The following is a 26,115-nucleotide window of genomic DNA, read 5'->3' as shown; positions in this document are numbered from 1 at the left end:
GTCTTCTGTTAGTCATCCTTTAACTCCTGGATCCCTTGACCTTAAAAAGCACTTGCCTCAGTCCTTGTTCCTCATCTTGCTGGGTGTCTTACTCAAAATAAGCATGACCTTAACAGTAATATCACAAAGTGCAAAAGCTGCACTTGGAAGAAGACCCACTGCAGTCTTCCATTCTGCCCGATTGGAGAATGATGCACTGCTGCCCTTTGAGTGACTACCACACCTGGTCATGAATGGCTGTGGACAATTAAACAACTCACAGGAGGAGGAGGAGGCTTTACAAATATCCTCAACCACAATGATGGAAGAGCACAACACATCAGTGCAAAAGATGAGGCTGAAGCATTTGTAGAAGTGCTGAGTGGGTGATCCATTTTGGCTTCCTTCAGTGATGCCCACCATCACATATGCCAGTCTTCAGCCAATTTATTCACTGCACGTGATATCAAGAAATGGTTGGAGGCGCTGGATACTGCAACGGCTTTGGGCCCTGACAATCTTCAGGCAATAGTACTGAAGACTTGTGCTCCACAACTTGCTGTTCCAGTACAGTTACAACACAGGCACTTACCCAAAATTGTGGAAATTAGCACAGATATGTCCTGTAAACAAAAGCAGAACAAATCCAACCCGACCAATTATTTCTCCATCCGTCTATTCTTGATCATCAGTAAAGTGATGGAAGGTGTCATCAATGATAGTATCAAGCAGCTGAAAATGTGTTGCTGGTTAAAACACAGCAGGTCAGGCAGCATCCAAGGAACAGGAAATTCGACGTTTTGGGCCAGAGCCCTTCATCAGGAATGAGGAAAGTGTGTCCAGCAGGCTAAGATAAAAGATAGGGAGGAGGGACTTGGGAGAGGGGCGATGGAGATGTGATAGGTGGAAGGAGGTCAAGGTGAGGGTGATAGGCCGGAGTGGGGTGGGGGCGGAGAGGTCAGGAAGAAGATTGCAGGTTAGGAGGGCGGTGCTGAGTTCGAGGGAATCGACTGAGACAAGGTGGGGGGAGGGGAAATGAGGAAACTGGAGAAATCTGAGTTCATTCCATGTGGTTGGAGGGTTCCCAGGCAGAAGATGAGGCGCTCTTCCTCCAACCGTCATGTTTTTATGTTCTGGCTATTCCATCTATTGATGGAATGTGGCATCAAGGACCCTAACAAACTGGAATCAGAGGGTATCGGGGCCAAACTCACCTCTGGTTGGAGTCATACTTGGCACATGGAAGATGGCTGTGATTGTCAGTCATTTCAGCTACAAGACATCTCTGCAGGAGTTCCTCAGGGTGGTGTCCTAGTCCGAACCATCTTCAGCTGCTTCAACAATGACCTTCCCTCCATCACAAGGTCAGGAGTGGAGATGTTCACTGATGATTGCACAATTTTCAGCACCATTTGCGACTCGTCCACTTGTCCATGTTCAAATGCAACCAAAATCTGATAATTATCCAGGCTTGGGTTGACAAGTGGCAAATAAGATTTCTATCACAAAATTGCCAGGCAATGACCATCTCCAATACGAGACAATCTAGCCACACCCTGTGACATTCACTGGTGTTACCAATAGCCCACTATCAATCTTGGGGGTCACAATTGACCAGAAACTCAACTGGACTCTTATGAATACAATGGCTACAAGAATAGATCAAAGGCTGGGAATACTGCAGCGAGTAATTTACCTCCTGACACCCCAAAGACTGTCCATCATTTACAAAGCATAAGTCAGGCGTGTGATGGAATACTCCCCACTTTCCTGGATGGATGCAATTCCAACAACACTCATGAGACTTGACATCATTCAAGACAAAGCAGCCTGCCTGATTGACACCACATCCACCAAAACCCACACTTCTCACCACTGACACTTAGTAGCAGCAGTACATACCATCTGCAAGATGCATTACAGCTATTTGCCAAAGGTTCTTAGACAGTATCTTGCAAATCCATGACTATGTCCACCTGGAAGGACAAGTGCAGCAGACACATGGGAACACCACCACCTTCAGGTTCCTCTCCAAGCCACTGACCATCCTGGCTCGGAGATATACCACTGTTCCTTCACTGTCACTGGGTCAAAATCTAGAATTCCATCCCTAAGGAGATTGTGGGCCTACCCATGGTAGATGGGTACAGTGGTTCAAGAAAGCGATTCACCACCACCCGCAGCGATAACTGGGGATGGCCAATAAATACTTGCCCAGCCAGCAATGCCCATGTTCCACAAGTGGATAAAAAAAAAACAAGAAGGAAGGAGTTGCCCTTTTCTTGGCAGTCAAAAAATCCTCAAACCTGAAGATTTATTCATTTATTCCCCTCATTTGCTTCTGTAAGATGTGCCTTTTAACAATAAGTCAAAGACTTTGAGTGTGTTATATAATAATTGTTGTTATTCATGCACATTTTAAAAATATGAACCCTTGCATGTCTATTGTCACCTCCTTAATAATGTTCTCCAATCCATCCTTGCAAATTCACATCTCATATGCTCGTAGTTGTCTTTATTAAGATTCAGGACTCTAGTTTCAGATTCAAATTCATTGCTCTCCATTTTAGTGGAGAATTCTATCATATTATTGTCACTCTTCCTAAAGGAATATCACACAATAAAACTGTTAGCACAGATTAGATTTCTGTACTTAAAGTTATCACTATTTATTACAAATAAATCAATTCTCATTACAGATTATTAATTGTGAGCCACAACATATAATGTTACCAGTTAAAATTCTAATTATGTTATAAACCTCCAACCACCTTAAAAAACTCTCACAACAGACACAAATAAAAAATGAGTGTCCTGAGAAATGGAGTTAACATTTTGAGTCCAAAGACTCTTCTTCAGAATCAAAGTGTGGTGGACAATGATAGTTTTTATGCCGTTGACAAAGGTCAAAGAGGAGCAAGTGGAACTGATGATCAGGGTGCTTAGGGTGAAAGGCAAAGGACATGCTCACAATGTGGACTTCTTTACATTGGTGAGACCAAATGCAGACTGGGTGTCTGCCTTACAGACCAGCTCCACTCCATCCGCAAAAATGACCCCTGACCTTCTAGTCACTTGCCATTTCAATTTGCCATCTTGCTCTCACACAAATATTTCTATCCTAGGCCTGCTACTGGATCCTTTCCCTGTCTGGACAGAAACACTTCATTGAGGAAGAACTCAGCTCTTCCTTTTAGATAAAGAAACCAGCAAATTAACTAATTTCCCAAGTAACCAGTTAAGTGGTGGCACAGTGGTTAGCACTGCTGCCTCACAGCGCCAGGGACCTGGGTTCAATTCCCGCCTCAGGCGACTGACTGTGTGGAGTTTGCACGTTCTCCCCGTGTCTGCGTGGGTTTCCTCCGGGTGCTCCGGTTTCTTCCCACAGTCCAAAGATGTGTGGGTCAGGTGAATTGGCCATGCTAAATTGCCCATAGTGTTAGGTAAGGGGTATATGTAGGGGTATGGGTGGGTTGTCGCTTCGGCGGGTCGGTGTGGACTTGTTGGGCCGAAGGGCCTGTTTCCACACTGTAAGTAATCTAATCTTTTCCATTCTAGGTAGGAGAGACAAGGACTTGATGGCTTAGCCTTAAAGGGATGATCTTTTAGAACAGAGATAAAGAGAAAGTTTTTCAGCCAGAGAATGGTGAATCAATGGAAATTATTGCTCCAGAAGGCTGTGGAAGCCAGGTCATTGAGTATATTCAAGATGGAGATAGATAGGTTCTTGATTGATGAGAGGATTAAGGCTTCCGGGGAGAAAGCAGAGAATGGGGTTGAGAAACTTATCAGCCATGATTAAATGGCGGAGCAGACTTGGGCTGAATAACCTAATTTCTGCTCCTCTGTCTTATGGTCTTAAGGAATAAAGATACATTTGGGTATCAAATGTATGTCTTGCTGTTTAGAAACAAGGGCAATACCAACATGAACAGGCTGTCCAAACCAAGAACTCAGCTCTTTTTTGCACTGAGTTTTACAAAGGCTTGAATGCAAATCTTTAATTTGCTACAAACACCAGCTTCCATTGTTCCCAGTCCAGAAACAGAACTCAGCTCTTTTTTTTTCTGTTAGTTACACTTAAATCCCACCAGCTGCTATTGTTGCATTTGAACCCCTGTCTCAGAGAATTAACCAAGGCATCTGGATTGCAAGTCCACTGAGATTACCACTTCACCACTAACATGTCTTATTATAAAATAAACCCACCACCATTTCAACAATTTTCCAAATTAATCACATTGCAAACACTGAGGCAGCATTGCAGAGGCAGCATAAAAATAACACAAACTAAAACAGAGAAAATGAAGAGGTGATTAAATCAAAATAGCGTCCCTAAAGGCTTTGAGTGTGCTGCTAGACATCACATGCTCCCTCACGAAGGATACCTGGATGTGACTGAAGACGCAGAATAGGGACAGACAGTCAGGAACTATGACCCTCCCCCCCCTTAATGGTCTGCTGTCTGATCCTACTGATGGTTATTTTAGCCAGGTCTAGCAGCAGATCCATAAGAAGGTCCTCTGACTAGCCCACTCGTGTTGAATTCTGTCAGAACGGATGGAAGAACACCACATAGTCAAGCATCCTTCAAAATAACATAAAAGCTCATTTCTATACAGCGAGTTCCCAAAAACAGCAGCAAGCTATAATTTATGATATTGTTTGAGGGATACAGGGATATCTTCTCCTTCAGGAAATGGTGCTGTGAGATCTTTTATGTCAGCTGAGAGGGCAGTCAGGACATGGTTTAATGTACTATCTGAAGTATCGCCCACAATACAGCACTCTTTCAGTAATGAGCTTTAAAGTTATCATTGATTTGTGTGTTCAGGTTCTGTTTTGAACCCCATGTCCTTCTGTATCAGAGGTGACAGAGCTACCACGTTTGGGTAGTATCTGGCACTGTCAATTAAATAAGTATTATTAGTACTAATAGCTTCCATTTGTACAGTTTTTAATTATTGCAAGTCTTATTCTCTGGCATTATGTGTGGTTCTTTAATGTTTTCAAGGGTTAAGTTTTCATACCCCAACATTGAATGGGCTCATTGAATGGCTTTCACCTGAATCAAAGGCATCTTCAATATTAAAACAGTCAGTTGCTTCTTTTAGCACAACATTTTTAAAAAATGGCTACATTCCATGGTGCCAAGTTACCTTTGGGAATGTTCAAACCTGAGCAGATCTAATCCTAAACTTGACTGGGCTTGGCTGTGAATTAATGCTGTAGAGCCACCCAGGTTTGAAGGAGCTCACATTTCAACTTCCTTTGCTTGATCAACCCTGCCCTTGGGTAAAAATTGTTGTAAAACAGTCCAGTTGCTTTGCTTTTGCAAAGCTACTCAAACTCTGAACCCAGTAAGGGATGACCACTTTAAACCAGTCGTGAGCCCAATGGCACATTGCAACCTCTTATCTCTCCAGTGCAACATGAGCTTTAGCTGAAAATCTTACACAATCCGAATTAAATGCTAGCAAGCAAAATTAAATTTTGCTTTGATTAAAAGTAAATAAAGATCTTGTTTAACAAATGTTTTGTAAAAAGTCCTAATCTGATATGACTGTCTCCAATGGCACAATCATATTGTGATTAACTATCTGTAAATAAAAGGTTGACGTAAAAATCATTGTCCAATAATTACCTCACCCTTTCTGCACACATTCACCATTCGTGAATGTCAGGATGAAGGGTTGCACTTAGAGCAATGCATTCCCATGCCCCAGATTACATTGAATTGACTAAACTCACTATAAATTTAGTAACTCGTCCATGCTTATCGTAATGAACAAGCAGCATTACCAGTTTTCATCATAGAATCCCTGCAGTGTGGAAATTAGCCATTTGACCCAACAAGTCCACAGCAATACTCTAAAGAGTATCTCAACCAGACCCATTCCCCTACCCTATTACTCTAACCTACCTAACCTACACATCCCTGAACACTATGGAAAATTTAGCATGGCCAATTCATCTAACCTGCACATCCTTGAATTGTGGGAGGAAACCGACGCAGACAGGGAAAAAATGTGCAAACTCCAACAGGTGACAGGAATCAAACCCTGGTCCCTAGTGCTGAGAGGCAGCAGTGCTAACCACTGTCGCCAAACAGCTTTAGGATTTCATTTCGAAATCCAGCATAGTGCATAGTGCATAGTCAGAAAACTGAAAGAACTGTGGATGCTTGAAATCATAAACAAAAACAGAAATTGCTGCAAAATCTCAGCGGGTCTGGTAGCATCTGTGGATCAAAATTAGGGTTAATGTTTTTGGGTTCGGAAGAAGCGTCACTGGACCTGAAATGTTAACTGATTTCTCTCTACAGGAGCTGCCAAACCTGCTGATAATTTCCAGCAGGTTATGTTGTTGTAGCAAGTAGTTGGATAAGATTGAATTTCACAAAGATTTCATGGTATGTCCTGAACTGACTGGATGGTGGGAGGAGGGTTGCTAACTGAGACAGTACCTGAAAATGAGCCTGGTGACCATGACGTATGATTAATCCTTGCCAGTTGAGTGTGATGCAGGCAATGTAACAACTCAGAGTTGACTGTTTATTTCAATATCAGCATCTAACCATTGCCAACTGTGTTACCAATTGTCTGGATGCCAATTTTGTGAATGGCACGTTGAAAGCTAGCCTGCACCTAGAGGGTTGGAATATAAAAGCACCGTTGTGCTACTGAGACTTTATAAAGCTCTGGTTAGGCCCCATTTGGAGTATTGTGTCCAGTTTTGGTCCCCACACCTCAGGAAGGACATACTGGCACTGGAGCATGTCCAGCGGAGATTCACACGGATGATCCCTGGAATGGTTGGTCTAACATATGAGGAACGGCTGAGGATCCTGGGATTGTATTCATTGGAGTTTAGAGGATTAAGGGGAGACTTAATAGAGACGTACAAGATAATACATGGCTTGGAAAGGGTGGACGCTAGGAAATTGTTTCCGTTAGGCGAGGAGACTAGGACCCGAGGACACAGCCTTAAAATTAGAGGGGGTCAATTCAGAACAGAAATGCGGAGACATTTCTTCAGCCAGAGAGTGGTGGGCCTGTGGAATTCATTGCTGCAGTGGAGGCCGGGACGCTAAATATCTTCAAGGCAGAGATTGATAGATTCTTGTTGTCTCGAGGAATTTAGGGCTACGGGGAGAATGCGAGTAAGTGGAGTTGAAATGCCCATCAGCCATGATTGAATGGCGGAGTGGACTCGATGGGCCGAATGGCCTTACTTCCACTCATATGTCTTATGGTCTTATTTAAAGATTTAGTACATCGTGGCTGGAAAAGATGCTTTCACTAATGAAGGCAACAAATTTGTTCTGTGAAACATTGAAGAATGGTGCAAGGTATCTGGACACTGCACTGGATCTTGTAGCGCAAGAGGTGTCTATAGAGAGATGGCGCATGGCAGTCGGGCACTAGGATACCCTCCAGTCGAATACCCTCCAGACACAGTGTCAGATAGGGGTCAAGCCCCACTGCAATGCTGCAAGACATTCAATTATCTGATATGAATGATCAAGGCAAGTGAATGCACCTTCGGATGTCATACCTTATCAACTGCACGAATAGCTTTGGAGTGGAGAGTGTAGTGTTGGAAAGGCACAGCAGATCAGGCAGCATCGTTGATTCTCCTGCTCCTCAGAATCTGCCTGGCCTGCTGTGCTTTTCTCGCACCACACTCCTGACTCTAATCTCCAGCATCTGCAGAACTCACTTTCGCCTATAGCTTCAGATGCAATTCAAATCACCAAACACTCCTCAACTACCAAAACACTTTATTAATCAGGACTCATAATTGGTATTCTTGTGCTCCACCCCAAGCTCATACACTGCAGTGAGTCTTACACTTACATCTCAGAGGTTTGCCAGCTATATAGCCCATGCCAGCCACATCATCAAAACAGATTTCATGCCACTCACTGATTTACTTGGTGGAAAGGTTATTAAACAGAATAGAGTCAGTGGATTTTTTTTAGATTACTTACAGTGTGGAAACAGGCCCTTCAGCCCAACAAGTCCACACCGACCCTCCAAACAGCAACTCACCTAGACCCATTCCCCTACATTTACCCCTTCATCTAACACTACGGGCAATTTAGAATGGCCAATTCAACTAACCTGCACATCTTTAGACTGTGGGTGGAAACCAGAGCACCAGGAGGAAACCCATGCAGACACGGGGAGAATGTGCAAATTCCTGGTAGGTGGGAATTGAACCCGGATCTCCGGTGCTTTGAGGCAGCAGTGCTAACCACTGTGCCACAGTGCCGCCCATTTGCTGGTAATGTACTCATAAAGACGAAGGAGTGCTTACTGGATGGAAGACAGAGATTAGAGATAAATGGGATATTTCCAAATTGGCAGGCTATCGGGAGTGGTTTGCCACAAGTACCAGTGCTGGGGTTATATTGATAACTTAACTTGTCCAGATGCATGCAAGCTCATTCACAGTGCAAGGTTAGCTGGGACAATAAACTGTGTGGAAGATATAGAACGGCTGCAAAGTGATAAAGGCAGGCCAAGTGAATAAGCAAATACAAGGAAAATCAAATATACTGTGGGGAAATGTGAAGTTATTCACTTAAGTAGGGCAAACAGAAAATCAGAATTTTTTTTAAAGTGATGAGAACCGTTTGAACGTTGATGATGAAAGAGATTACGTGTCTCCACACACGCTTCACAGTGAGTTACCATGTGGTACAGTAAACAATTAAGCAGGAAAATTGAATGTTAACCTTTAATGCAAGAAGGCAAGAGTACAAGAGTGAAGAAGTCTTGCCAGATTTGTACAGGGTTTTGTTGAGATGATACCTGAGGGGTTGTGTTCAGTTTTGGTTTTCTTAATTAAGGCAGGATGTACTTGTCTCAGAGGGATGAAACAAAGGCTAATGTGATTCCTGTCATGAAACATTTGTTTGATGGGCTTACACTATCTGAAACACATGAGATGCCAAGCGAGTTTGAGAGATAGATATTGGGAAGCTGTTTCTTCTGGCTGAAGATTCTAGAATAAGGAGGCATTATCTCAGGATAAGGAGTCAGTCATTAACACTGAGAAGAGGAGGAATTGCTTCACTCAGAAGGTCAGGAGTCTTTGGAATTCTCTACTCAGAAAACTGTGGCTGCTCAGTCATTGAGTGTAGTCCAGGCTGAGATCAAGAGATATTTAGCTTCCCATGGGATCAACGGATGTAGAGATCAGGGAGATTAGCAGAATGAAAGCTGAAGATGATCACAGAATAGAACCTGATGGGTCATGTGGCCTCCTTCTGTTTAAAATCTGATTGAAGATTTGTAGCTCGGGTGTCCGTTGTTGTGGTTCTGCTCGCCGAGCTGGAAGTTTTTGCTGCAAACGTTTCGTTCCCTGGCTAGGGAACATCATAGTGCTGTTGGAGCCTCGTGTGAAGTGCTGCTTTGATGTTTCTTCTGGTATTTATATTGGTTTGTTCTTGCCGCTTCCGGGTGTCAGTTTCAGCTGCAGTGATTTGTATGTGGGGTCCAGGTCGATGTGTCTGTTGATGGATGTTCTTGCCGTTTCCGGGTGTCAGTTTCAGCTGTAGTGGTTTGTATATGGTGTCCAGGTCAATGTGTCTGTTGATGGAGTTTGGGGATGAATGCCATGCCCAATGGAGAATTCACCACAAGGGTACACAGGAAACCAACACACACAGACCAAGTCTTAAACTATGAAAGTAACCACCCCAACACACACAAACGAAGCTGCATCAGGACACTATTCAAAAGGGCCACAACACACTGCAGTACACCAGAACTGCAAAAAGAGGAAGAGGAACATCTATACAAGGTATTCGCCAAAAACGGATACCCATGCAACTTCATCACCAGATGCCTAAGAGATAGACCGAGGAACGAGGACATGCCACAACCAAAAGGACTAGCCACTCTACCATACGTCAGGAGCGTCTCAGAACTGACAGCCAGCCTACTGCGACCCTTAGGACTCATAACAGCACACAAGCCAACATCCACGCTCAGATAACAACTCACTAGAACAAAGGACCCAATAGCCAGCATGAGCCAAACTAACGTAGTTTACAAAATACCATGCAAGGACTGCACAAAACACTATATAGGACAAACAGGAAGACAGCTAACAATCCGCATCCATGAACATCAGCCACAAAACGACACGACCAGCTATCTCTAGTAGCCATACACTCAGACAACCAGGAACATGAATTTGACTGGGAAAACACCACTATCATAGGACAAGCCAGACAGAGAACAGCCAGAGAATTCCTAGAAGCATGGCATTCATCCCCAAACTCCATCAACAGACACATCGACCTGGACCCCACATACAAATCACTGCAGCTGAAACTGACACCCGGAAGCGGCAAGAACAAACCAATATAAATACCGGAAGAAACATCAAAGCAGCGCTTCACACGAGGCTCCAACAGCACTGATGATGTTCCCTAGCCAGGGAACGAAACGTTTGCAGCAAAAACTTCCAGCTCGGCGAGCAGAACCACCTTCTGTTCCTGTTTCTTATGCTTTTTAAAATACTTTTATGAGACATCAAATATGACTGAGTTGCAGCCAGGGCCTCTCAAACATCTTGGAGGATAGTTGGCCTGGATTACATTAACAGAAATAATAAGGTAATGAGGTTATGGGGCAAATTAAAATTAAATATTTTGCAAAGAAGGATATGGGCATCAGAGGTTTGGATGATCCCAAAATTAAAACAGAAAATGCTGACAATTCATAGTAGATGAGACGGTGTCTGTGCAGGGAGAAGCAAGGTTAAGGCTGAAGGACATTGACAGTTCCTCAGAACTGGTCTTGGTTAATGTCATGGTTCTGAAGCATTAACGTTTTGAAAACAAAGCTTCATCATTCCTACACTGCTAACCAAAACATGGGTTTTGAATCATTGGCAATACCGGAATGCTACTTGTTTTATAAAAATACAAAGCTATCAGAAAAGATTGTATTATTACCAGAGGTCCAATAGTCCTGTAGCCTTTTCTTTTTCTTCTTCTTTGGCTGTAACTCATTGCTTCCAGACTGATGCTTCACATTTTCAGAAGTTATCTCTTGGCTTCCATGCACTTCTTGAAAGTTTTCAGTCTGATAAGGCAAATACAGTTTTTTAAAAAGCTCCCAATAGGAAGACTGCAAACTACACAATATTAGAACCACAGATATCCTGAGGCTTTTTAATTGTAACATTTCAGTTAATACCCAAAATCACTTTCTCCTTGCATCTGAAGCTGGTGTCATGGCTGTACTGCTATAAGAAGGAATAAGATTCAAATAAGGTAACTATTGACCACCTGACAATTTTGTTCTTTTCAGTATGGAGATACGAGACGAGCATTCCTTTAAACAACAAAGATCATTTCATATTGAATATGATTAAGATCCTCTCCTAGGTAATCATTTATTTGATGGAATGGCATTTCAGGACAAAGTGCTTCTTAATAAGAGGCAGTTACATTTTCTTACTTCTGTGCCGTAGAATTCCTGTGCCATCAGAAAGCAAATAAGGACCAGGGCAGATTAAGCAGAAAATGAGGTGATGGTATTATTGCTAGACTATTAGTCCAGACAGTGGGGTAATGTTCTAGGGACCTGGGTTTCAATCCTGCCAAGGCAGCTGATGGAATTAAGAGTTCAATAAACATCAGGAATTAAGAGTTTAGTGGTGATCATCAAACCATTGACAATTGTCGAGAAAAACCCATCTAGTTCACAAACATCCTTTAGGAAGGAAATTGCCGCCCTTACCGGGTCTGTCCTACACTTGACTCCACACCTACAGCATTGTGGTTGACTCTTAAATACTCTCTGGGCAATTAGGAATGGGTAATAAATGCAGGCCTAGTCAGTCATACCCACATTCCATGAATGAACAAATAAAAAAAACTTCTAAAACAGGATTGATGATAATTTAATAGAAAGCTCAAGGATAAAGGACATTTAAATAGGAAGCCAAAAAGGATGTTTGTGCTGAAAATGCAGAACGGAAGAATTCTGCACCATTCAGAGATAACGAGTTTTGAGAAGATATGTAGCTCAGATTGTGGTTTTGGATGTAGGTTTGCTCGCTGAGCTGAAAGGTTCATTTCCAGACGTTTCTTTACCTTACTAGGTAGCATCTTCAGTGGACCTCAGGCTAAGCAATGCTGAAAGTTCCTGCTTTCTATTTATATGTTTGGGTTTCTTTGGGTTGGTGATGTCATTTCCTGTGGTGATGTTATTTATGTGGTGAAATCACCTCCTGTTCCTTTTCTCAGGGGTGGTAGATGGAGTCTAACTCGATGTGTTTGTTGATAGAGTTCCAATTGAAATGTCATGCTTCTAGGAATTCTCGTGCGTGTCTTTGTTTGGATTGTCCTAGGATGGATGTGTTGTCCCAGTTGAAGTGGTGTCCTTCCTCTTCCGTATGTGAGGATACTACTGAGAGAGGGTCATGAGTTTTTGTGGCTAATTGATGTTCATGTATCCTGGTGGCTAGTTTTCTGCCTGTTTGTCCAAAGTAGTGTTTCTTACAGTTCTTGCACGGCATTTTGTAAATTATGTTAGTTTTGCTCATTGTTTGTATAGGGTCTTTCAAGTTCATTAGCTGCCATTTTAGTCTGTTGGTGAGTTTATGGGCTACCAAAACACTAAAACAACAGCTAATGAACTTGAAAGACCCTATACAAACAATGAGCAAAACTAATGTCATTTACAAAATACCGTGCAAGAACTATAACAAACACTACATTGGACAAACAGGCAGAAAACTAGCCACCAGGATACATGAACACCAATTAGCCACAAAAAGACATGACACTCTCTCAGTAGTATCCTCACATACAGAAGAGGAAGGACACCACTTCAACTGGGACAACACATCCATCCTAGGACAAACCAAACAAAGACACGCGCGAAAATTCCTAGAAGCATGGCATTCCAACTGGAAATCTATCAGCAAACACATCGAGTTAGACTCCATCTACCACCCCATGAGAAAAGGAACAGGAAGTGACTTCACCAAAGGAAATAATATCACCACAGGAAATGACATCATCAACCCAAAGAAACCCAAACATATAAATAGAAAGCAGGAACTTTCAGCATTGCTTCGGATTGAGGTCCATTGAAGATATTATCTAGTAAGGTAACAAAACGTCTGGAAATGAACCTTTCAGCTCAACGAGCAAACCTACATCCAAAACCATTCTGTGATAAAAGGTGGAAATCAAACATATTAACTTTGAGGAATTTGTTTCCTGATGCAATGTGTTGTTAGTATTTACTTTTAACTTCAAATCTATGTTATCTTGTTGATTCTGCTCACCTCTTCAATTTTCAGCTTTCTTCTTGCATTTTGATTTATTGTCTGTACATCATCCCAATTCCTACTGCACCTGTCAATCCCCAGACCATTGCTGAGGGCAGAGATTCCAGCGCCACAGCCTGAAATTTGGGAATTCTGCTCTCTTGAGCTGTTAAAGTTGTTTCTATTTCTCCCATCCTTAAAAACCTCATCAAAAAAACTATTTTCAACCACTTTGACAGTGACTTTTGTTAACATCAAGCTTGTTGTCATAGAATCATATAATCACTGCAGTGTGGAAAGAAGTCATTTGGCTCATTCAGTCTGCACCAACCCTCCGAGTTGCATCCCACTCAGACCCAGATCCATCCCCCACAATACCCATTTCCAATGGGCTAATCCACTTGACCCGTACATCTTTCAACTGCAGGAGGAAACGGGAGCACCCAGAGGAAACCCTCGCAGACATGGGGAGAACGCACAAACTCCACACAGACAGTCATCCAAAGCTGGAATCGAACCTGGGTTTGATTCTCCTGCCTTCTCCCCTTTTGAAATACCTTATTTTGCTATGTAAAGCATGCCTTAAAAGGGTAAGGTTCAAGATGTGGCACATCTGCAAATGCTGTTTCCCACTGCCTGGGTTTGAGTTCTCATTCCAAGATGTAGGCACAAAATGTGTACTGAGATACTAATGCAGATATGACGGAAGTGTCAACTGCATTTGCATGAGGCATTAAGTCAAGGCCCAGCCCATCTTCTCAGAGGGATGCAAAAAATTCCCCAACATTATTTTGAAGAAAAGCAAAATTGTTAACCCTGGCATCCTGGCCAATATTTATCCCTAGATCGACAATTCAAGACCCGATTATCTGGCCATTGTAAGATGCTGATAGTGGGAGCAGGCTGTGTGTAAAATATGATTACAACACACTTCAAAAGTTCATCATTGGCTGTTAAGTGTTTTAGGATGTGTAGAGGTTATGATACGTGAGTTGTTATTTCTTTTAAATAGTTTTGATATACTAAATAGTCAAAAGTAGTGAAGTAATGAATGCTAATTCATATTCCCTTGTTAATAATTATTCCGTTTTCACATTGGATCACATGTACTAGAAATTTAATGTTACAAAAGGTGGGCAATTGCTGACTTCTACTGTTGATATGTTCAAGGTGAAATATACAATCAGGGACAAGTCATGTTTCCAGATAAGGCTTCTTCAATAAAACTTATTTGGAATTGTTTCTAAAACTCATACTGAAACAAAATGAATGTCTCAGCTTGTTAACATTGTTTAGATTGTGGAACAAAATAAGAGAAATCCAACTGTGGGTCCTACAGTGTCACTTTCTCCAATGAAAAACAGTGTCTGAACATGAAATAAACTGAACCTGTGAGGAGACTGGGGAAAGCCAAAATGAAATTTGATATATTGAAAACAAGGCTGTACCTTCACAAAAAATGAGTGCTGTTACCTTCAAAAATAAGGAAAAAAATGAACATGATTGTTCCACATTGGTTTCCACAGTTACAATTCCAAACACCTTAAGTCAAAGGTGAATGGGGTGGTGGTGGTGTGAATGGAAGTAGGAGAAATGTAGCATGTTCTTTTGATTATCACCTTGCAGCACAAGAGTTTAGTACTCGATCAAGTACAGTCAAGTAAACTATTAAGGAAAGAGGAAGGCATTCAGCAGAAAAACAGGTTTGATTACTTACCTTATATTATGGTTACACATTGTCCTACAATTTGATTTGTTTGTATGTGATGTAACTGCGGCTGGGTTGGTTTAATATGCTTGGTTAGGAGCACACAGTGACATACTGTACATCACAAATACTGCAGAATATTGAGGGAGGAAACAAACTAATCCAAAGTTCCGCTTGGGTCTGTCCAGTCTCCTGCCTTTGTGCCTCTTTCTCACACAGCCCCAATTTCACCGTAGGAAGAAAATTGGAACAGGGAAAATGTAATTTATATAATATACTGAAGCAGCTCATAATTGTTCTGACTGAAGCAATGTATTGTTAGCTTAGTATTTTGGCACGACATTACGAGGTGCATGTTCACTTTGTTCTCAGACTGTAAATCACCTTCTTAGTAGAGTGCCAACATTAAACTTTGCCAGATTGGTGAGGAAGATGAAGCACCTATGCCCAATGGAACTGACAGACAATTCTGAACTCGCAACTTGTTTATTTGCATAAGGTTCAATGCTGAGGAAGATCGGACCCCAAAGGCAAAATGAGAACAAATTTCAATATGTTTTTCTTAAATGCAGTTTTCATTGGAAATCTATATTTGCCCTTTACTCAGGAGCCATTCTTCAACATGATTCCAACTGGTGGATTAACAGAGCCAAGTATTAATTATGAATAGTCAAACAGAAAGTACTGGAAATAAAAGGGTCAGGCAGCAGCTCTGGAGACAGAAACAAACTTACTGGGCTAAATTTTATGTTGGGACACTAGGGATAAAAGTGATGGGACAGCCCCATTAACAGTAGTCAGGCTACTAATTGGCTTGAGGTGAGACTTTTGCACTCATGATGAAGAAAGGTCTGCCTGTGGGAGCTGCCACCTAGACCAATGGCCGATAGCTCTCCAGGTCACCCATTGGAGTGGAGGTCACTGCTGGAAATGCGGTGAGTCCCTGATTGGAAGCAAGCTGGAAAGGAGGATAAAGGTAAGTCTGGTGCCTTCCCAAGAGTGGGTTATCAGGCCTCAGCAAAAGAGAGGTAGGGCTGTATTAGAAGAGGATAGAGGAAATGCTGGGGCAGAAGTACTTTGTGAAAGAGGCATTCCATTGGCACAGGTAATTGAAAAAGGAGGTACCCTTGCCTCTTTGCATGGCAACCATTGTTTTACTACTTGGCATGGAAAGTTGGCATCAGCCTGTCCACTTCACAAGTAACATCCCAACAGAAACAAATACAGGCCTTTAAGTGGCCTTCCTTGTTACTGCTGAAATTGTACAAGGGTACGCATTAGGAACAACACAGTTCCATGGCAAGTACAAACATAAATCATACGCTATCTAGTTTCCTCCTCCAAAGTGGGTATATGTTTCAGCCCAATGTTTCAGGCCAATGAAAGGCAGAACCTTCTGCAGTTTATTCTTTCTAGAAGAGTGAGACCATAACTGATCTTGTAAGGTCCAGCAAGTCGAGTGTCCTACAACTCTCAGCTGGCAGCATTCACGTCCTCAGCATTCTTCCACATTGCTCACCTGGGACAGGACTCTGACTAAGCAGTTGCAACTTGGGAACAACTCAGCAGCCTTCGATAAAAGCAGAGAGAGGCTTTGCCACCACACAGAGAGGGCACAAAGTGAGACAAGGAATGAGTGCAAAATTGGGAATTTTATACAGATGGGAAGTCAGACAAGGGAAGGTTTTTTTTCAGTCACCAGTGGCTGGAGAATGTTACTTGCTTGTCTCTTTGCTATTACTTTAAGTGTCTAAATTAATAGCTAATTGAATAATTAAATGCGGGTATTCAGATATGGCAGCATTAGTGGTGTACTTTGATACTGCAATATATGTGAATCTGTAGAATGTATTGCACTTTCAGAAAATCATTTCTAGAATGACTTTTCATTTAGAACAACTTTGGCTCAGAGTTGCTGAACTGGAGTCTGAGTTGCAGGCATTATGGAGCACTAGGAAGGGGGAAAGTTAACTGAACACTTCATTCCAAGAAACACCTCTTCGGTTTAGATAGAACCTCACAGTTGGTCAATGGTCAGGGACAGTTGAGTGTGACTGCTAGTCAGGCAGGCAAACGGATCCAGGGTATAGTGATAGAGTGCACTCAGCCATTTTACCAAAAGATATGAGGCATTTGCTGCCAGAATGGACGAAGAGAAGGATTGCTGGGTGAATGAATAAATTCATCAGAGAACTCTTGGTGCAGGATACCATTCAAGTGTGAAAATGAACAGTACTCAGGGGGCCGGACTCTGTTCTCTGTGCTGTGCTCCTTGTCCTGTGCTGGGTTGAGGGTCTCTCCTCATGGTGGGCAATGGTGTGAGTGGGTACATCTAGTTGTTATAGCCCCTGTAGAAACAGGAACGATGCTGTGCTGAGGGATTTTGAAAAATTAGGATCCAAATTAAAATGGTGAACATCAATGATAATAATCCCTGGGTTGTTACCTGAGCCATGTGTTAATTGACAGAGGGTGATGCTGATCATAGAATTAAATGCATGGCTCCAAGCATAGTGTGGCAAGAAGTGACTTTTAAGTTACAGGGCATTGGTGCCAGAACTCAGTAAAATGTTGTGTTTGGATGGGCCTCACTTAAACTGAGTTAGAATTACTCCTGACAAACCATATAAAAAGGGCTGTGGATAAGGTTTTAAACTAAAAGAGAAATGGTCAGAGTGTTTGGGTTGGTGGCGCAGTATTTCAGAGAAGGAAGATTGAGAAATCTAAACAGAAAAGTCAAGGCAAAAACACAGTGCTGTTTGTGAGGCAGGAAAGGATGGAGTTCAACAGTAATTGTCCATCAGTAAGGTCCATGCATGGAGTAATAGTTTAGAAAAAAAGGAAGTTTAAGATGCTCTACTTGAATGCATGAAGCATTTGCAATAAGACAGATCAACTAATGACACAAATAGATCTCTGGACATCTCTGCAGGAATTCCTCAACTTGGTTCCTCGACCCAACTATCTTCAGCTGCTTCACCCCCTCCAACAGAAGGTCAGAAGTGGGGATGTCCGCAGATGATTGCACAATGTTCAGCACCATTCACAACTCCTCAGACACTGAAGCAGTCCGTGTGCAAATGTAACAAGATCTGGATAATATTCAGGCTCAGGCTGACAGTGGCAAGTAACATTTGTGCCACACAAATGCCAGGTTATGATCATCACCAACAAGGAGCAATCTAACCACTGCCCTATGACATTCAATGGTGTTACCATAACTAAAAACCCACTATCAACATTCTGAGAGTTAACATTGATCAGGAACTCAACTGAACTCACCACATAAATGCAATGGTTACAAAAACAAATCAGAGGCTAGGAATACTGTGGTGAGTAACTTAGCATTTTACTCCGCAAAGCGTGTCCATCATCTACAAGTCAGGCATGTGATGGAATACGCCCCACTTGCCTGGATGAGTCCAGTCCAAACAATACCCAAGTAGCTTGACACCATCCAGGACAAAGGAAGCTGCTTGCTTGGCACTGCATTCAAAAGTATCCATTTCCTCTGCTATTGATGCTCAGTAGCAGCAGTGTGCGCTATCTATGAGATGCACTCCAAAAATTCACCAAAGATCCTCAGACAGCACCTTCCAAACCCACGACCACTTCCATCTGGAAAGGCAAAGGCACCAGATATATGGGAATACCACCACCTTTACGTTCCCTTCTAAGTGACCCACCATCCTGACTTGGAAATATATCATCATTCTTTCACTGTCCTGGAATTTCCTCCCTAATGGCTTTATGGGTCAACCCACAGGAGGAGATAGACTGCATTGGTTCAAGAAGGCAGTTCACCACCACCTTCTCAAGGGCAATTAGGGACGGGCAACAAATGCTGGTTGAGCCAGCAGTGCCCACATCCCACAAAATGAATAAATTAAAAACTTAATAATTTAGACCATAAAGAAGGAGGAGAAACCTCTGATGGGTCATGATTCTTTGAGAACATCTGTCAGAAATAGGAATATGGAAAAGGAAACCACACCAGGACCCACAGAACCCATGACCAGTGACACAGAATTTCAAACTGGACAATTAAACCTCTCAGCTGATGATGACAAGTAATTTAGATCTAGTTGTCATTATATTCTAAGACTTATGCAAATACAAATCTGGGACATTAACCTGAATTTTCCCTTTACAAACCATAAGGCTGCTCTCTCAATTGAGAGAGACAACTGTTGGTGATTTAACCTGAGGGCCACTATACCTCAGGCAAGGGGAGAGGTTGAGAGGAGAGTCCTTTATGGCAACCTCAGCTTGTGATGGGAATTGAACGCACAATTCTGGCATCATATTACTTTGCAAACCAACCATCCAGTCAATGGAGCTAAACCAACCCCTTTCACTTTACAAATGTCGATTGACCTGCTGAGGGTTTCTAGCTTGTTATACATTCAACACAGAATGATTATTTTTATGTACTGGGTGATTTCTTTTTTCAATAGGGTGAACAGAACTGTCACTCCCGTTTCCACATGTTGGATATTCTCAAGAGAAATACAGTCTTAAAGCTTCTTGCTATGTATGTTATTAAAGTCTTCTTTCAGATTTCTAATGTTATATATATATATATATATATATATATGCATTGTTGCAGATCATGAACCAATACACTCATTTATCATGCTGTCATGAGTAAAGATCCGAGGATTTTTGCGTGACTAGTATTGAGTGGATGTTTATACAAGCAGAGTGATAAGTTGGCAGAGTAGCTTTACAATGGATTTCCTTTTCAAAAATTTATGATTCATCAAACAGTGAGGGAAGTTTTCTTCTCCACAATTGGGCAGCAAATAATTGAGTGGATGGAGGTATATTGAGCAAAACTGTGAGGAGAGAACCCAGACTGAACTTCATTTGTTTCTCAGATCACTTAAGTTGAAGGAAAAAGCCAATTGGGCAGACTCTATTAAGGACTTGCAGTCTTCTGTGCTTACGTTTCCTCTATGCACTCTGCTCCTTAGTATCAAGCTTAGACAAAAAGTTTTCTGCAGTGTGTTTTTGTCAATACTATGATTTTGGAATAACAGACTACATATTACAGCAATTGTCTTCACAATTTAACTTTCGGTATAACATCTAAAGTTTAACATTTTTTTTACTAGTTTATGTTAAAAATTTCTGATCTTAATAGAATGATTAGTCATTTGTTAAGAGCTTGGCTATTGCTGAAAAAGCAGATTTTGTCAAAGCTATTCATTACGCACTTATCAGAATATTTTACAATAACGCAAATTCAAGCAGAAAACTAACATTTATACTGCATGAAAGGAGAATATTAATTGTTTGGCAAATCAACTCATATTGGTAGAGAATGCACCCATTAATGCTGGTGACAGTTAACAGCCAGGCTTTGATGAGGTTGACAAGGGTAGGTTGACTATGATTGGTCAGGGCATTGGCCTGAGAAATGAACCAGAAAATTTTGTGACTTATTTTCTTGAATTGAAACTGGCACCGTGCATGTAATTTTTTTTTCTCTGCCTGCTATTTATGCTGTATCTTATCTGTGACCAGTTCTGAACACCAAGAACTGGCCAAATGTTTGCAAACAAATTGCTATGAGTTTTAAACAAATTCTCCATTTACATGGAGAAGGACATTTTCACATTCATGAAGGCCATACAGAACTTGTATATTGATAGCAATGTAGTGTCTATTGCTCTTTTTATACTGTTAGCTTACTTACCAATGCACAGCTCAAACAAAACCACAGATATCTGCACTACAACATTACGTCATGGCAGCCTAGATCGGCATCCATTGCATTAACCAGTATTCAATGAACTTGTGAAGTCAGCAACTCACGCAGTTGAAATCAGCTTCAACGATACCATGTTTGCCAAATAGGTGAGGTTTCTGTGGGACACCATGAGGTCTATCTCTTGCAATCATCTTTGTTATAATTCAAAGATGTCGGTGTTGGGCTGGGGTGTACAAAGTTAAAAATCACACAACACCAGGTTACAGTCCAACAGGTTTATTTGGAACCACTAGCTTTTGGAGCGCTGCTCCTTCATCAGGATAACCACCTGATGAAGGAGCAGCGCTCCGAAAGCTAGTGTTTCCAAATAAACCAGTTGGACTATAACCTGTTGTTGAAGATTTTTATCTTTGTTATATTTTATGAGATATGTGTCTTAATAGAATGTCATTTAACTTTACATTCCTTGCATATTTCTGATTTACCATATTGATAATAAATTTCCACAGTACACTTGAATCTGTAGTTGCATGTAAGAATTTCCTTACATGTCTTAATGGACTCTATTAAGTTGACCAATCATTGTCAATCTACCCGGTTGCACTCAAACTTCTGCACTCAAACTCATATTTGAAATGGAACAGTTAAATGGGCTTTCCTTGATAGCTAAGAAATTGGCCAGGGGTTTCTCTGCTACTGTCTACCACAAACCTACCTTTACTGGACAGTTAGGATCCCTACAATCCTACACCATAAGACTAAACTTACTGGAAATCTCATAAATAGCCATTTATTCACCATCTAAAATAGGTGCCAAAATATGGTACAAAGTTACCCAGTAGGATTATGGCTACCCTGAGCAGTTCATTTCTCACTGTATATTGTGCAAATTCATGGAAGGCACTAAAGCAGTTGGTTAATCGTGGTCCTGAAAAGTCCCCAGTCTACCTTAGATTATCCCAGATAAGTAAGATAACTTAAAAGTTAGAGCAACAGGTGAAGTCATCTGTTTTATGCTGTTTCCATGCAGAAGCAACTCAAGTGGTTTTTGCTTTTAACAGAATGGTGCTGTCAAGACAAAAGGACATGCTGCCTATCACATAAATGAGTCAGGTGGTCTAGGAATTTCAGTACCAATGTGATGCCAGGTGTGTGGGTTATATGTCTATGGATTAGCAAATTATATGAACAGCGAGTCCCTTCAGCTGTTTGCAACAAGAAAGATACAAAGAAAGATCAAGGATAGGCCACTTGGTCCTTGAAGCTCACTCTGCCATTCAACTGGATCATAGCTAACCTAATTTTAACCTCAACCTGCATACCCCCGATAATCTTTCATCCATGGTAAACAAGAATTTCTTTAACCTCTCACTTAAAGACTATTTAAGGATTTTAACTGTCCCTTGATTACAAAACTTGTGACGTTTTGTTTAACATTAGATGTGACTCTGCAACAGAATAACATTTGCTGGATGATTCTGAATGGGCAAGGAATTACACTGACAACTGATTACTGACTGTTGTTAGGCTTGCAGTGTCTTGCACCAACCATTACTTAAAAAAAATTAACCCACTTTCCTAATCAACCTGTTCAGAGATATTATTGCATACCACTGGAGCAGGTGGGACTCGAACTCTTGCTTTCTGGCCTAGGGACACTACAACTATACCATAAGAAGGCACACCATTACTTGAAACTAAAAAGCCACCATAATCCTACCAGATCATAGAGATGCACTCTCACTGAAGAGAGAGGACTGGTAGTTTAAGCTGAAAGTCATCATACTTTAGGTAAGGGGAAGAGGTTGAGGAGAGTCATTTGTGGCACAACTTAATCATTGGTTTATATAATTCACATTAAATAATTCCAGTGAAATAAGATTTTGAAGTGATAAAGATTTCGAAATAGCAAGTATTGATTTACTTTAATATAGATTTGGAGAGGCAGACAGACCATTTCAGAAAGATAGGAAATTCCTACAGCAATATGTCCTGGATGCAACAAAAGGACAAATAATATTGAATTTAGTAATGGATAATGAGCTAGAATTAATTAGTAATCCAATTGTGTGTGAACATTTATCAAACAGTGATCATACATGATTTAGTTCAATGTAGCATTTGAAAGCAAAAACCATGGATCAGCTATGAGAGGTTTTGTTTTAGGTAAAGCAGACTTTAACGAGATGAGACAGAGACTGTCCATAGTATATTGGAACAATCTGCTAATGGATAGAACAACTGAAAAACAGTGGAGGAGGTTTAAAGAAACAGAATACAGTTGTTTGACACATTACAGAACCAGTTTATACCCCTAAGAGGGAAAAGCTTCACTTCACAGAGAGAAAAAAAACTATGGACAATTAAAGGGATAAAATGAAAACAAAGGGCACACAAAAAAACTGCACAGATCCTGCTGAATTGAAAAGGTACAAAATCCAGAAAAGGGCCATGAAGCAATTTATAAGAACCACTAAAATGGATTATGAATGGAAACTTCCCTTGAACATCAATATCAATAAGAAGAAAGGTTATGGTCATACAAAGGAAACAGTGATCTGGAGTAATAAAGGCTGAAAGAGCTGGGATTGTCAATGACCTTGGGGAAATGGAAAATTGGTTGAATAATTACATTGCCTCAGTATTTACCGTAGAAAAGGTGGATAGCTTGCCCTCAGTCCTTTGAAAATTAATAGTGGATTAGGAATAGGGACTAAATAAAATTAAGGTAACTTAAATATTCCCTGAGACCTGATAATTTCCATTAGAGGGTGTTAAAGGAAATAGGGGATCACAAGAATCGGCCCTCTGGATTGGAAGATTGCACTTGTCACTCTGCTTTAGAAGAAGGATGAAAGAGGAAAACCAGGGAATTACTGACCAATTCACCTAACACCTGTGGTGGGGACATTCGTGGAGTCTAGAATCAAGGATGATGTAACTGACCACTTTGAAAGTTTTCAGTTAATCAGAGAAAGCCAGCATAGATTCATGACAGGTAGATCATATCTAACATTGTATTATTTGAAGAGGTGACTAAGGTAGTGAACAGCGAAATGTCTATGAATGTTGTTTACATGGACTTTCTTTATTTGATAAAGTATCAATGTAAGAGACTGTTAATTAAGGTAGAAGATTACGGAATCGAGGGCAAATTATTGACATGGCTGGGAAATTGGTTGAGTAGCAGGTGACAGAGACTAGGACAAATGGTATAGACTTAAATTGACAAGATGAGACCAATAGTATCCCACAAGGATCTATGTTAGGGCCTCAATTACTCACGTTAGTTATTAACAACTTGCATAATGGCACAGAAAGCCATATATCAAAATTTGCTGATGACACAAAGTCAGATAGCATTGCAGACAGTGCAGATGATAGCATAAAATTACAAAAGGATATTGATAGATCAAATGAATGGGCAAAACTGTGGTTGATGGAGTTCAATGTAAGCAAATGTGAGATCATCCATTTTGGACTGAAAAAGGATAGTTTGGTATACTTCCTAGATGTTCTGAAATTAAATACAGTGAATGAGCAAAGAGACTTGGTGCATAGATCTTTAAAATACATATGCAGAAAGTAATCAAGAAAGCTACTGGAATATTGGCCTTTATATCTATAGGACTGGTGTATAGGGTTGCAGAAGTTATGCTCAGGTATACAAAAGCCTGCTTAGACCCCACTTGGACTCCTGTGCGCAGATCTGAGCACCACACCTTAAGTTAGATACATTGGTCTTGGAGGGAGTATAACATAAGTTTATAAGAATGATACCTAGACTTGAAGAGAAATTATGGATGTAGAATTTAGATGGTTAAGAAGTTATCTGATCAAAGTCTTCAGGAAAATGCAGGATAGATACAGATAAATTATCTTCCATCGATTGCAGATTCTAGAACTAGGGGGCATAGTCTGTGAATTAGACCGTTCAAGTGACATGTTAGGAAGGGTGATAGATGTTTGCAACTCTCTTTCCCAAATGGCAGTGAATGCTAGATCAGTTATTAATTTTAAATCTGTGACAGATAAAGTTTGTTAGGCAAAAGGATGAAGGGAGATGGGCCAAAGATAAGTATACGGAGTTAGGCCACAAATCAGCCATGATCTTAGTGAATGGTAGAACAGGCTTGAGGGACTGAATGACCTACTCCTGGTTCTATGTTGCTGTGGAAGAAAGTTGCCCAACTTCTGTCAGCTGGTGCAGATACTGAACCTTGCACTTTGTATCACAAACCAGCCATTCAACTAACTGTGCTAAGCTCAGTTCCAAACTCACAAGGTTTAGAATGGAACCATGTACTCTAAAGGATGCAAGACCAGAAATGAGGGAAATCCATGTTGTAAGAATATTGGCCTTCAAAAACAATTAGAAATTTCTAACATGCATATGTTGATTTCAATTTCTACCTACATATAAAGTGAAGATCTCAACTGATAGGTTTATGGATTTTTTTTTAAACCAGTTCTGATTTGGATATAATTTTGAAGCTATAAATATTGAAACATATGTAGCTACTCTTTGAAATCAGAAAAAAACATGTACACATCCAGTGCCTATTTTAATGCAACAAAGAAGCTAACAATCATTCTCACATTCGTTTCTCAGACAATGCCCTGACTAATCAGAGTCAACCTGCCTGGTTTCAGATTTAACAATGCCTGTCTGTTAACTGACAGTCAGTATTAATGGTTAAATTCTTCACGGCACAGCCTCGAGCTGTCAGAGCCCACTTGCCAACAAATTGGCGTTCGCCTCTCATGTGGTTAGCACTGCTGCCTCACAGCGCCAGAGACCCAGGTTCAATTCCCGTCTCAGGTGACTGTCTGCATGGAGTTTGCACATTCTTCCCATGTCTGCGTGGGTTTCCTCCGGGTGCTCCGGTTTCCTCCCACACTCCAAAAATGTGCAAGTCAGGTGAATTGGCCATGCTAAATTGCCCGTAGTGTTAAGTGAAGTGGGGAATGGGTCTGGGTGGGTTGCGCTTCGGGGGTCGGTGTGGACTTGTTGGGCCGAAGGGCCTGTTTCCACACTGTAAGTAATCTAAATGTTGTTTTCACTTTGAATTTGTATTCCTGGTGAGTACATGACAAAATCTTTGAAATGTCTTTTCACAGATGTAACAATGTCACCGTGAAGAACAACCACGGACATGCCAAGGAATGTCTTTATGTTTCATTCATAACATTGCCATTTAAAAGTTCTGAGTAATTCTCACTTATGGATCAAGGTACATCCATGCCTTAACTTCTGTACTAACCTCACATTGAGGGGGATCATGCATATCTGGCTGCATGTTCAAAAATTGCAGATGAACTTCCACTGAGGAGGAAGAAAAGAAATATGTTAATTACACTGCAATTTATAAGCTTTATTTTAAATTAGAAGATAATCAATATGATT

General features: G+C 41.1%; 1 protein-coding gene across 3 annotated transcripts in view; it reads right to left on the bottom strand.

The window, feature by feature from the left end:
- rbbp8l (retinoblastoma binding protein 8-like) overlaps positions 1-26,115 on the bottom strand; it is a 127,025-nt gene that overhangs the window by 42,322 nt on the left and 58,588 nt on the right. For 2 of the 3 annotated variants that reach the window (XM_060836106.1, XM_060836105.1), the window contains 2 exons: positions 25,973-26,034; positions 10,955-11,084 (listed from right to left, as the gene is read on the bottom strand). In XM_060836106.1, coding sequence (XP_060692089.1) covers positions 10,955-11,084; positions 25,973-26,034 — 192 coding nt within the window. The remainder of the gene's footprint in view (positions 1-10,954; positions 11,085-25,972; positions 26,035-26,115) is intronic. The other variant, XM_060836107.1, reaches the window with a different exon arrangement.

This window comes from Hemiscyllium ocellatum, chromosome 15 (genome assembly GCF_020745735.1).
Source record: "Hemiscyllium ocellatum isolate sHemOce1 chromosome 15, sHemOce1.pat.X.cur, whole genome shotgun sequence".
NCBI classification, from domain to species: Eukaryota; Metazoa; Chordata; class Chondrichthyes; order Orectolobiformes; family Hemiscylliidae; genus Hemiscyllium; species Hemiscyllium ocellatum.
The sequence above is the reverse complement of the archived record's forward strand: the minus strand, read 5'-3'. Positions and strand labels throughout refer to the sequence as shown.